Here is a 13,788-nt window from a genome sequence, read left to right on the forward strand (position 1 = left end):
TATCAGTTTAACGGCCAATAAAATTACGGCTTACACGATTTTTGTAACGTCGTTCAGACTACTATTTTTATTATACGAATACGTCTTTTTTTGTACGCGGCAAGTTTTGATATATTTATGGTGAAGTTACGAACTAGACCTCTTCTTCTTATTGTGCCTTATCAGGTCCCCCTGACGTTGGCAATCACAATGGCAAGCTGATGCCTGTTTTTACCTACACATTTTTCGATGCTTTGATACCTGTCCATTTCCGGATGTTCTTCAACCGGGAGATTTGTTTAATTGATGCTTCCTAAGCCCCTGTGGCTCTCTACCTCGCTTTTCGTTATGAATTGTACAAATCCACAATGATTTCATCTGTTTTTGAAAGTTGACTGGAAAAACTAAATGTGTTGATCTATATTTTTAATATGTTATATGTTAGTTTTGTGTAAATCATACAAATATGGCCGCAAATCTTAAACGAAACTGTTCTGTATGTAGTTTAATTAAAAAGTGTTATATGTTTTTTCTGGTCCTTTTTGAATTTAGATCATTCTACTATAGTATGTTATTTAATTTTATATTACTTCGTGAAAATTTTTTTTGTCTACCAGAGTTATTTAGAAAAATTGAAAACTATAACTAAGAGAAAAAAGAAAGAGTCAGACTTATTTACATCAAATTGCTCTATCTTTGGCAATATAATGTTGTGATGGCTTGTCAATTTCTTTCAGTTGCATACTTCTTCATGGTAGTTGTTCTAACTGAAAACTTTGAAAGCATACTCCGAAAGTTGTACCGATAGTAAGGGTTTTCTACAAGTAGAGAACATTATTTATTGTTATTAATTTATACATCGTTGGAAAGCTTACACTGTTGTCTATTTCCCAACAATTCGGAAGACGGTGCCCAGCTTTTGTATTCTTTAGTCAAAGATGTCTCGCGCCTCTGCTCGGATTTCATAGTCACTCTTGAAGCGTCTGCCACTTAAGTGTTGAGCTTTGAGCTTTGAGAAGATGTAATAAGCGCTGGGGGTTAAATCCGGGCTGTGAGGGAGTTGGGGAATAACAATATATTCAAATTTCTCCAAAGCTCTTGTATTTAATGAGCGATGTTGAGTCGAGCGTTGTCGTGAAGAACCACTGCGTTTATTTGAATTTCCTTGGTAATGTTGACCCAGAGTGACGCAACTTGACGAAATTGTTGTTTTGTTTCGCTTACTTTTGATCTCCTGTGACGATAGACAACCTCTCCTTGTTGCCTACCTCTGTTGTTGTCTACATTGTTGAAGAAACTTGCGAGCACAGTCAAGATGGTGCTCCTTACGATTACCCAATGTATATGCTAAAATTTTCATAATTGTGTCATGAGAAGCTTCAGGAATGAATTTAACAATTTCCCGGATCTATACAGCGTTTATACTTTTTGAAATTTGAAAATCATCTTTGGGAAACGTACCATGCATCTATTGAAGCCATAAACCGTACTGAAGGTCATTGCGTTGACTTTTCGTTACGATAATACGTAAAACTGTTTTTTTTTTGTGTCAAATCTGATACCTCACTTAATAAAAGAATGAGCCTTGATTATCCTTATCAATTCGTTTTGGATTTGCTTATTTTTAATGTTTATACTTATCACATCTTTCCAAATAAGATCTAATGTCAAGGTTTGTCAAAAGTATAAGAGTGTGTCAGGCAGTGCATTTTTTTCAAAAATATTATCAATATTTCTTTTACCTTTTTCGTTAATCATAGGGATTTTGGTAAGAAATAATTTATTTAATATGTAAAAATAAATTCAAATTTTTAAATTTTATGTCAATGAATATATAGAAAAATTAGAATCAGCTTCAGAAGCGAGTGGAGGCAGTGGACTTGAGGAATTAATAGCTTTAGACGCAAAAAATGATAAAAAAAATTAGGTACAACAATATTTTGTATAAATAAAGAAATAATGCTACAAGACAGAAACGGTGTTTTGAATAAAGACAAGGTAGCAGTACACATCAGAACAATGTTAAAAAATAAAGACGAAACATTCCAAAATGATAAACGATTGTAACGAACCAGCAGGTTAGAACAGAGCAGAGAAACCTTTAAATTTTATGACATGTCTCCATCAGAAAGATAAACAGTAAATATAATATAAAAAATAATTATTATAATTAGAAATGTTATAATAATTTATATTAAAATATAATACAAGTTGTACCAGTTTTGTTTGTTACAAAATATTATATAATTCCTGAGTTATGACAAGCAGTATATAAAACCAACGAACAGCGATACGCAATCAAGTGGCATTAGATTCGAGAAAACATCGTCAGAGACTGGTTGGGGAATGTTTTGGGAATGATTGTCTTTCGTAGCTGGACATGTGGTATAATACTACTAATGACTAAATTATCACTTCCTGTACAAAGATTAAAACAGACGATCAACCACGTCAGGCTGGAGGAAGGAAGCTCCACCACACAACGCACCCAATCACTTGGTTTTCTTCAGCCCCAACCTCGTCCAACTAGGCTTTTTTTGTTCTCCCGTCTCAAGAGATAGTTGAAATAACAACATTTGTAGACCCTGGATAATAACTAGTGATTTTTTTGCTGTTATCTTTTTGGCAACACGGTTTTTGACAGATCACCCGTGAATGGCTTCTTGTGTCATTGTCAAAATTGTTCAATTTGGTCTATAATTTAATCATGAATCGACTTAAGAACGAACAACGCGTGCAATTATTGAATTTTACTATGAAAATTCATGGTTGGTTAAGAGAATGCATCGCGTACTTCTTCCAATTTATGGGCAGATTAAAATTCGGACACAGTTCACACTGTGAATGACTGTAAAATGTCGATTCGCCGCCGTTCGCAGAAATTGGGCCTTTGGAAAATTTTGCGAAAGGCGCTGGCAAAGTTGGAGGAAGATCCACTTTTTTAGCGAAAAATTGTGTTCAGCGACGTAGCTCATTTCTGGTTGAATGGATACGTCACCAAGCAAAATCACCGCATTGGGAGTGAAGACCAGCCAGAAGCATTGCAGGAGCTACCAATGCATCCCGAAAAAGTTACTGTTTAGTGTAAACATTCTCACCCCGACCTCCAGAGGAATCAAGGAAATACCTAATAAAAAACATATACTAAAATTTTGTTTTGCTCACTCAATTTTTTTATGAATATAACAAACTTCTTTGCCAGTAACCTGCGAAAATAGAAGCTGATTTATGAATTGTGCATAGGAACCCCGAGGCCCAAACTTCTTCGATATAAGCAGCATCTAAGACTTTTGTTATAGCCACACAGTATATTTCAAGATGAATTGAAGAGAAATAATATTCACAAGAAAGGTATTTATATTATTGAAAACTAATTTTAATCTATAGTTATTATAATCACTCTAGATCTTTTAGGCATACATTTAGAAATCGCTAAAATTCGACAAATATATTTTTTTGTAATGAGTAATTTTCCTGATAGTGAGCGTGACTGTATTAAATGCAACTGACGGCTCGGAATATTTACATTATAAATAAGGGCAAGAATACATAAAGAGGGTGGGCGAGGATTCCAGTAGATAAACAGGAATCATGCTTGAGTATACATACAAATTATACTGATCAATAAGTTCACGTTGAGACAAATGACGGCAGATAAAGCGGAAAATAAAATCTAACAATGGAAAAGAGCTTAAACGATTGAATAATAAATATACTCTTCATGACTCGTTATTATTATGATAGGATTATGCAATTGTCGAAATTAAAGTGTATAAGAAAAACCACCTAATACAGAGTGCTTCAAAAAAATGATTCCGTCTCTAGGATAGGTAGAAAAGTGAAAAATAATTGGAGTGCATTATGTAATATACGATATCCGTATTCAAGATAAAAAGCGTTAAGGAAAAACATATATACTCATATTTTAGGATTTTGCCGAAACTACTGGCAACATTATGATGACATTTTATACGGATATGTTTTGGAATCTATTTCATCCAATGAATTTGTTTCTGGCCCTGGCGCTAGTTAATGGGGGCCTGTTTAACCCATGTGGTTGATCTATGGTTTCACCTGCCCATCTCATTTGAATCAAAAAGTTCTTTACGATGCCTACATTTCGCAAGGTGATAGAGTGTGGAATTAGATCTGAAAGGGGTACTGTTAGTTTTTTTCATATTTCGACTATTACGTCGTTAAAATATAAACAGTATCCTATCCAGCTATCCAAGGAACATAAAACATGATGGCCAGATGCTATATAAAAGAATATATTTAACAGAAGAAAGTGAAATGTACAAGAGTATGCTTCAAGCTCTTTGTTTCAGGTACGACCATATCATTAGTAATCTTGTAGGTGCTTTATAGTAACCTAAGAATAGTATTTTCACAAGTATATGTTAGCCAGATACAGCAGACCAGCCTCTACTTTTTCTGTTAAGGAAACCAACACGTCTGGAGAATACATCCTGGAGAATACACCCTGATTGGGTTTAAATATGTGCTATATGGGCTATAAGACAGATGGAAACTTCGTCTCTACAAAAAGATAGGAAAGAGGAAGAAAACTTCAAAAAGTAGTGTAATGTAGAGCATGTAATTATCGTAAAGTAAGTTGTCACAGATGTAGTTAGAGAAGTAAGATACCTCATACATTACACGAATTAGTTCTGTATTTGTGAAAGGTTACTAGAAAAGATTCTTCATGAAGCTTATTTCTTTTCAAAGTCTACTTCTGTTCGTAGTCACAACTGTTATTTGGTAGAATTTAATTCAATATCATTTTTTCATAAAAAATTAACTATAGGTTTTACTAGAGGACTCCAAATGTTCCAGAAGAATTTCCATGTGAATATATTCTAGAAGTTCAGACAGATTTATCATCAGAAGACATGTGATGTTCATTTTAAGTTAGCTCGTATCAGTACATTATTAAAACCCACCCTATCGAGGGAAGCTTTAAGAAATGATGAGAAGAAAACTAAATATTATACAGGAGTTTTTAAAATTATATATGTTTATTGAAGCCACACATAGTAATTCATTCTCACAATAACAAAATTACGTTAAAATCTGGATTGCCAGGGTAAGGATGTAATTTTGGAATAAAAACATAAACAGAACGGGTACACTGAAAAAGTAGCAAAACTCCGGATCATAATAGCGTTTAACATGTTGTTTGTCGTCCATATTAGTGTTGCGCAGGTTATAGATCTGCATTGCGCTAGTATTGTTGAACATTGAACTTTTTTGAGGTTAGATTTATTAACCAGAATCTCAATTGAACTAAACATCATTCAAATTTACACCATAGGGTACAATTGGTAAAACTTGATACTATTTACTTTTCAAACATCGATTTAATAATTATGAAGTAATACCAGATGCTGACATAAAGTTATTAATGTAACAAAAATTTCACGAATCCTTTTTCTAAAAAATATTAAAGTCTTAAAGTGACGTTGAATTCTAACTTCCAATTTATGTCTGTAACATAGATTTTTCCTTGAGATAAGAACAAATTGTGTGTTCCAAAGAAGTAAAATCGCATAAGTGAGAAGACCAATGAATCGGAGTTTCTGTACCTTTATCAAACTATCGATTCGGAAAATGGTTCCTCAACCAATTACGACACCTTCTATCAAAGCGCGGTGGAGCACCATCTGGCATGTACATCTTTACACACCCTATAAATATATCAATCAAAATGATTGTGTTGCGATTTAACCATTTCGACGATGACATATTTTTTTTAATGGTAAAACCCTATATGTGTTGTGTCGATTAGATATAGTAAACGATAGGTACTAGCATTTTTAAGAAAAAATAGATTTTTTTGAACTATTGAATTCATTCTATATATCATACTCACTCTATATAAGGTCTGATTATTACAACAAAATTGATTCATTCAAAAAAGAAAGCTTCATACCATTAATAATAAATTGATATCGTATTTTCAATTCTCTTTTTAAGTTTTAAGTGAAACATGCAAAGAATGAAAGTCTGTGCACAAAGAAAAAAAATATGGTAAAACTATACTTTGAGCCCACGTATCACAATTCTAAAGGAGGTACGAATGTAATGGATGAAAAAGTTTTTTACGTTTTCATTGTTTACGCCAAGTGAGCACGAGCTAACAGGTGCATGGAATAGTGGCTTTACTCGATAAGTAGTTTCAGTATTTCATTTATATCGTAACATCGACGTGGTGAATTAGAAAAAAAAGTGTCTTGCGACATTGTGTTGTGTTTTGAGTGACGGTGGAATAAGCAATAGGGTTGAAGAGGGGCGGAATATGGTAAAAGAGTAACAGGGTAAGATGATTCATCATATAATAGAATAAAGTCATAATTTCGATTTTAATTGATATTGAAAAATATCATCGTATTAGTCGAAATTAAATTTGGGTAATAATAATATTCAATAAGATTAAAGATTCCATTCTTTACAAAATGTCTAATTGTAATTATATATATAAAAAAGAATAATTAGATCAAAAATACTCTACATTATTGGTAAATCTTAATACAGAATTATTTTGTGTTATAAATTTGTACTTCAATATGCTGTGAAGGGTTTTCAATATTTTCAACACAGCAATTTCCAGCTTTTCTCTGTAAACACAGAATTAGGAATAGATACACAATATATTAAAAGGTACTTCATCACAAAAATCATCATAAAAAACTAAATGTTTCTAGTTCTGCTACCAAAAAAAAACTCATTGTTCCTAGATTTGTTTTCACAAAAAACTGACTGTTCCTAGGTATGTTTCCACAAAAAACTGACTATAACTAGATATGTTTCTATAAAAAACTGATTGTGACTATGAAAAATTAAATTAATTCCCTAAACAAATGACTGTTTCTAGATCTGTTTTCATGAAAAATTAAATCTTTCTAGATAGGTTTTCACGAAAAAATGACTGTTTCTGTATCTATAAAAAGTCTGTCTTTAGATTTGTTCATAAAAAACTGAGGGTTACTAGATCTGTTTCTATAAAAAACTGAGTGTTTCTATATTTGTTTCTATATAAATTGGCTGTTTCTAGATCTATGTTCCTTAAAAAAGCTGCAATCAAATCTTTTTCTTTTAATAACTTACTATTTCTTCTAGATTTGTTCCCACAAAACATTGACAATATTCAGCTTAAATAAGAAATAAGATCCCTATCCCGAATTAATTCAAATTCAAGCATTCCTCAACATCAGCTTTATTTGGTAATACTTGAGCATTAGAGCAAAATAAAAGCAGTTTGAACATCTAATCACCATTTGTAAGATCTATATTGGACGTAGAATCCCCAAAAGGCTATAAAACAAGATAATAAACAATAAAGGAAAAATATCTTGTGGCGTATCATAATATATACGTAAGGATCTATTGTGTTTCCTTTTCTTGCAGTGGCTCTAGGGATACTTAGTATTTACAGTTGATCTATAACTCTTTTCAGAGAGTGCAGGTTTTGGGATGGTTCTATCTTCCAGGAGTGACACTCTGTAGTTCCGTAGTCTCTCACAATGAGGCGGCAATACTACCCTTAATATTCCTAAATCGTTCTTACTGAGGTTGATATAATCAATGGATCTTCTTTGGGTACCTATAGTTTCTCAGGAGTATCCTATCTACTTCTTTTTCTAATGTTTTTTCTATTGTCCTGTTCAGGGGTATGCGTCTCTACTTTTTTACTTACTCACCAAGATCGTCTGCTATTTTCCTTTACTTCAGTGTGTCTCGGAATCCATTTAAGGATAACGTTATCTTTCATTCATTTATTCAACTCATCCAAGCATTTTCAAACCAACATCTTATGGCATTGAACCTCAGAGCTGAGCTATCGGACAAGCCTGTAATCTCCTGTTTGGGATTATTTCTTAACTAATTGAATTGAACAAATTTTTTTAATTACTATATTTAGAAAATTGTTAGGAATAAGTCCGTCAAAAATTATGATAGAAATCGAGAACTTTCTCATGATTTCATGTAATGGAAGTTACCATAAATTGGTATAGTTGAAGATAGGGATCACGTATCAATTCACGTTGGATGGGAAAATTGTACACCCAATATCCACAAACGATTAATGAACACGTTGGAGTAATAGATCAAAAAACAATTGGTCCTATTTTCACTGAGAAAAATTGAATTGTCCGGGGTATTTGAATTTAATGTTAATTAATATACAGTTGAATCAGCTCTTCATTTAATTTACAAAGATTATTTCAATCTTACAGACAATAACAATATGATAAACAAGATTTGACCACAATAAAACACACTTAAAACTCTTAGTGTTAGGGTAACAAACATTCATAAATTTAACAAGATTGGATCGATGAATTTATTCCAATATTTATATGGATTGGAATATTGATAAGAACTTTCTAATAATTGAGGTTCACTTCGTAAAATAAGTTTAGTTATGAGCTTAACTGTATCGGTGGTTCAATCATAAAACTAATTAACTACATGTCTAGCAAAGATAGTGCTAATTAAATCCCTCTTTTACAAGTGATTCGATTAAAGATTATATACTTATATATGAAATTATTACGGTAAATATTTCTAGAACATTTTATTAAACGGAACAACATAACTGGACGTATCGTTGTAGTTGTGATTTATGAAAAAAACGTAAATTATTCAAAACATTGTGCTCTAGTTGCCAAAGAAACCATACTAGCTCGTTAAGAACATCCGTATAACTAACTATTTTGAAATACATTTGAATATAAATATACGTGTTTACAATGAAATTTTTGATTTTTATCGTTAAGTTTGTATTACACAATATTGTTGATAAAAAAATTTGTATAGAATACATTTTACCATACAAGGTTTAACTATCGAATATATGTCAAACACAGGGGAAGCTTTTCACTTTACGAATACGAAAATTTTTGTGTAAAATTAATGTTTTCGAAATGTTTTTGCTAAAAGAATGTATAAATTGCGCAAAAAAAGTAATAACGATATTCATTAATAAGTTGTAATAAAATGAATAAAGAGAGAAAATATTCTACTTATTTTTTAATCGATCTTATCTATATTATTAATCATTTTTATTCATTGCACATGTGCAAATTGAGTCCTGTCAATATTTTAATAAATCTTTTAATAATTATTTCGTAAATCAAACTTCAAATCGTAGGATTCTGATAAATGGTAACGAGAGAAATTGAGCCGTTCACTTTGGCTATAATTAGTTTCGTTTTGGTCCTATCTGATGTTAGATCAGGCGGTGTTAATTAAAATAGGTGTTTTTATCTTGTGGACAGTTCTTTTGTACAAGTTTACTCTGAGACATTGATATTTTTACCTTTGTCGTTCTTCTTTCAGGCCAGTTTTCATTATATTTTTCCTACGTATTATCAGCTGCCGTATTTTTAGGGACATCCACGGCTTGTTGCAGGTATTTTATTTCTTTGCGACGCGGTTGTTTCTAAATTGTTTCTGATAGTTTCGCTGTTCTCTGTGTTTAGATGTTTTCTATGTTACTACCATCAAATCCCCGAATTGTTTGTTTTTTAGACGGATATGTTTCCATTTGTTTTGTCTAAATTATTTTCCTTGAGGTATTTAATTTAATGCGAAGAATTGTAACTAATAACTGAAGTTGAAGTCCGTACCCGGAGTATGTCTTGATATTAAGAATAAGATTTTTATCAATGATTGATCATAAATATAATCTACTTGATTTCTGCATTATCGGTTCACAAGTGATTTTCAAGTATAGAGTCGTACAATTTAGTGATTGGCTGTGGTGTTGAAAATGACTAGTTTATTCTTCATACAAAACGGTCAATAACATGCTTAAGGTGTACATTGTCTTTGGATCTCCAGCAACGATAGTTATCTCTCGTGATATAGAATTCTGCAATATATCTCGCAGCTATCTACTATATCTTCACTTTATGTCGCTGTTGGGCACATATCTGTATAATGTTTAGCTTAACAGGGTTTCACATTTAGTTAGGATATCACCAAAGTTTTTTTCGTGATAACCAGCAAAATAAACGGATTTCTCTTTCAATGGTACAAAATGAGCCTGTCGCAATATCTCTTCGTTGTTTTCTCCCATTTCTTTATTAGCTTTACCCGGATGCAGTATTCCTTGAGCATTTCAAGAATCGATTAGGAAATTTTGAAGAAGCGTGGGCTGCTTGCGTATTTCAGTCGCTATGTTGTCACATGTCGCCCTCACGCATATATAACCAATTGCACATTTCACATCCGGGGCCCGGAAACTCCCAAGCGCCGATTGCTAGCCACGCTGTTCGCCGTATCTACTCAAAAGGTTCCTGACATTTCATTGAAGTTGTCATGGAAAGAATAATAAGGTATATTGCCTATATCGTCTTATATCGTAGAGCGATTTTTCGGTTCATTCGCTTTAAGGACAAAAGTATTCTGCTTCTACCTTCTAAATCTGGTTTGCAACTTAGGTCGAATCCCTCACTTCGAAATATATCCGTTTTGTGTCTTCTTCGCCGATGTGGGTAACTATGGGTAAGAGTAAAGCGTTACACGTTACACGTTACAAAATGAAAAGGGCATCAATCCTAATAGCTTTACTTATTTTCACTCTAATGGTCGTATTAACGAAAAACTAGATCAAAATTTTTGATTCTATAAAAACATATTATAATCACAATGTATTATAATAAATAGTTTTTGTTTCAGATGTTTTTTATGCCATGGCCAAACCTGATTTGGGAACAAGTTGTAGATGTTTATTATTGGTTTTGGCAATTCTCCTTCACAAATCCGTAACAGGTTTGTCAACAATATTATTTTGATGTATCTTAGAATTTATTGTATTCATAATAGACCTTTTTTACCAAACATTATTTTTTGATAAGTACAGTCTGCACCAAAATATATAAAAGTCACAATTTGGAATACATCAGTTTTTATTATTTGGTTTTTGAAATCTTTGACTAATTGATATTTTTATTGATTTGGGTTTTTTCTCCTTTAGGAATGAAATAATCTTAAAATGGTTAGATAGTCATTTATATTGACTATCTAGCATATGACATTGACATATGACTTTTAGTTACTCTTACTTATACTATAGTGAAAAGATCCGATAATTATAATAAGAATAATCTCTTATATTTGCGGTTGTATTCACGTAATTAATATTTTCATAAACAACTTGAAAATCATAGAATTATTAGAATGAGTATACTCCTTTTGAAGGCCTCTTATTACAAGTACATCTATAATATTAAGTCTGATAAATAACAAAGATTGTTTACTTCGGACGGTAGTCGCGATCGCTGAAGGATGCCCAATAAAAATCACTGGTCCAAGAGAGAACTATGGTAGGAACTACGGTGTAAGGAGCTGCTTCCGCTTGCTTAAATATTTCCTTTCACCTGTCGGTCAATTTGAACTCTAAGAGGGTGATTTGAGAGAATAAAAAAACCGTTATAACAATTTTATTCAATACTTATTCTTATAAAAAATGATAGTATTAAATTTGAACATACTAAGACTATTTTAAATAACATAAAGTTTTGATTGCTATGTTTTTGTAGGGGTTATTAAAATCATGAACTGAATTAGTTGAATTTTAGTAATAGTAATAATAATAATAATAATAGTTATAGTACTAACAAAATGTATTTTATTATTTCATATTTAAATGGAATTGACGGAAATGTTATACTTTTGCGGTCCCCTCGTTTTTTAGCTCTAGAATATCGAAAAATCATTTCGATGACTTTTTTTTAAATCTTCGTTTTTACGGCGGATTTATGAAAAAAAAATGGGAAATATCTCACATTGAGATTTCATATAGTGTTATGACTTTAAATGTGATCATAAACGCACTTTTCGCATATAATCGTTCATAATAATCTACATAATCTACACAAAAAAACAACATTTTGGAAAAATAATTGAAAAATGTTTGCTTATTCATTTTTTAGTAAGATACCTTTCTTTTAATGGTGAAAATTTTCAATTTTTCAAAATTAACTTTTAATATTTTATACTTAATTACAATAAGTAATGTTAAGTATGTTTTTGTACATATAACTTTAATGATTACTTAAGAAAAAAGGTACAAACGATTATATGTGAGAAAAGGACAATTTTAAGAGAAATTGTTAGATATTATTTTTAACTATAAAAACATGATAAATCAACATTTTTGTACAATTTTCTTTTAATTTGTTCGTTTTTCTGTGTAGATTATGAAAAAATATATAACAACTTTATTGGATTATGTGGAAAAAAGTTATATAATTATACGTGAATGAGTCCATTTTCATGAACATTTAAAGCCCTGAAACCAATATAAGTTTTCATTGTTTTTATTCCCATAATTTTTTTCGTAAATCCGCCATAAAACGAAGATTTAAAAAAAGATCACCGAAATCTCGGATGATTTTTCGATTTTCTAGAGCCAAAAAACGAGGGGACAGCGAAGTATAAAATTACCGAATTGATTCGTAACTTCCGCAATTTTGATGTGCTCAAACACTTCAAACTCCTTTCATACTGAAAATACTCAAAATGGATTTTTATATTTTCATTCTGTTTTCCAATGCAAATTAATTCTATGAGTCATTTGCCATTATAATTCCTAAGTGTATGTCTTTCTTTTCCTCCTGTAACTTTAATATACTCTTCTTCTGTTCAGATTTTTGCATTCATATCTCCTATAACATATTTGACATAAAATTTCGGTATCTTATTGACTACTTGTTCCAATTATTTCTAGAACTTTCCTTTAGTGTCCTTCTCTTTGTCCTCTGAAGAGGCATGCTCATAAACTAATGTGATTTTTTTGTACTTCCAATTGATTTATATTGAACATAGTCTATTTGATACACCCTCTAAAATCTATAATGTTTGTTTTAAGTTGACTGTTCACTAAAACCAGGGTGTCTAGTAATAATTGAAAATTACATTCTCGTCTCTCTCCTGGTTTTTCCAGATTCTCACATTTTCCCGGTTGAAATTTCGTGAATTTTGTATATTTTCATGATGATCAATGTTTAATTAATAACATGCAAATATAATAAAACAAACAAGCAATTTTTTTAATTTAACTAATTCTTGCTCCACTGGTACAAAAGATTTTTGAGAGTCCTCAACGAGTTTTTTCATTTGTGCTTCCAGTTTTTGTCACTGCTTTTCTAGTTTCCTTCTTTCAGTTTCCAGCTAATCTTGTGTTTTTTTTCTCTTTTTGTACTGCGCCATGTCTTGAGTAGGCAGACATCAGTTGCACGTAATGTTCTGGATTTTTGTCAGTCTTTTTGGGATTAAGGAAACTAAGGGACATTTTTCCAAGTTCGCAAACCGTATACATCAAACGATTTCTACAATCCTTGCGAAAGATCAATATGTTCTTATCTTTGACCCCAATAGATTTTTTCAAAGCCACACTTGTTTCATAAAGAGCCGAAATCAGGTCTTCATAAAGAAATGGAATTAGGGGTCAATCACTTTGAAAATTTGTGAAGAATGGCTCTAGTTCTTCGGATATGGACTGAAAGATTGCTATTTCAGCCAATAGTAGTTTAATATCCAGAGACTTTTCCACGGTTTTAAAACTTTTATACGAGGGCTTCTGATCAGGGTTGCCAATTTCCGGCCACGGACATCCGAGACACGCAGTATTTATCAAGCCCATATCTCCTTCTTCTTATTTTAAAACTATGTCTTGTGTTTTCAAAGAAGCAGCCTAAGTTGTGACTCCGAGGACCAGCTTTCATATCAGCGCTTTGGTGGTCTTCCAGGCGGTCTACTTGTATTGGGTCTCTCTTCCTTTGCGATTTTCGCTAGTCG

At 31.8% G+C, this 13,788-nt stretch overlaps 1 protein-coding gene across 1 annotated transcript in view; it reads left to right on the forward strand.

Annotated features, from left to right (window-relative positions):
- The first annotated feature begins 5,915 nt into the window (after nucleotides 1-5,915).
- Nucleotides 5,916-13,788, forward strand: part of LOC130442658 (cadherin EGF LAG seven-pass G-type receptor 2-like) — a 32,694-nt gene continuing 24,821 nt past the window's right edge. The window contains exons 1-2 of the mRNA XM_056776971.1: nucleotides 5,916-6,296; nucleotides 10,666-10,758. Of these exons, the coding sequence (XP_056632949.1) occupies nucleotides 10,680-10,758 (79 nt within the window). The 5' untranslated portion in view covers nucleotides 5,916-6,296; nucleotides 10,666-10,679. The remainder of the gene's footprint in view (nucleotides 6,297-10,665; nucleotides 10,759-13,788) is intronic.

This window comes from Diorhabda sublineata, chromosome 4, assembly GCF_026230105.1.
Source record: "Diorhabda sublineata isolate icDioSubl1.1 chromosome 4, icDioSubl1.1, whole genome shotgun sequence".
Lineage (NCBI taxonomy): Eukaryota > Metazoa > Arthropoda > Insecta > Coleoptera > Chrysomelidae > Diorhabda > Diorhabda sublineata.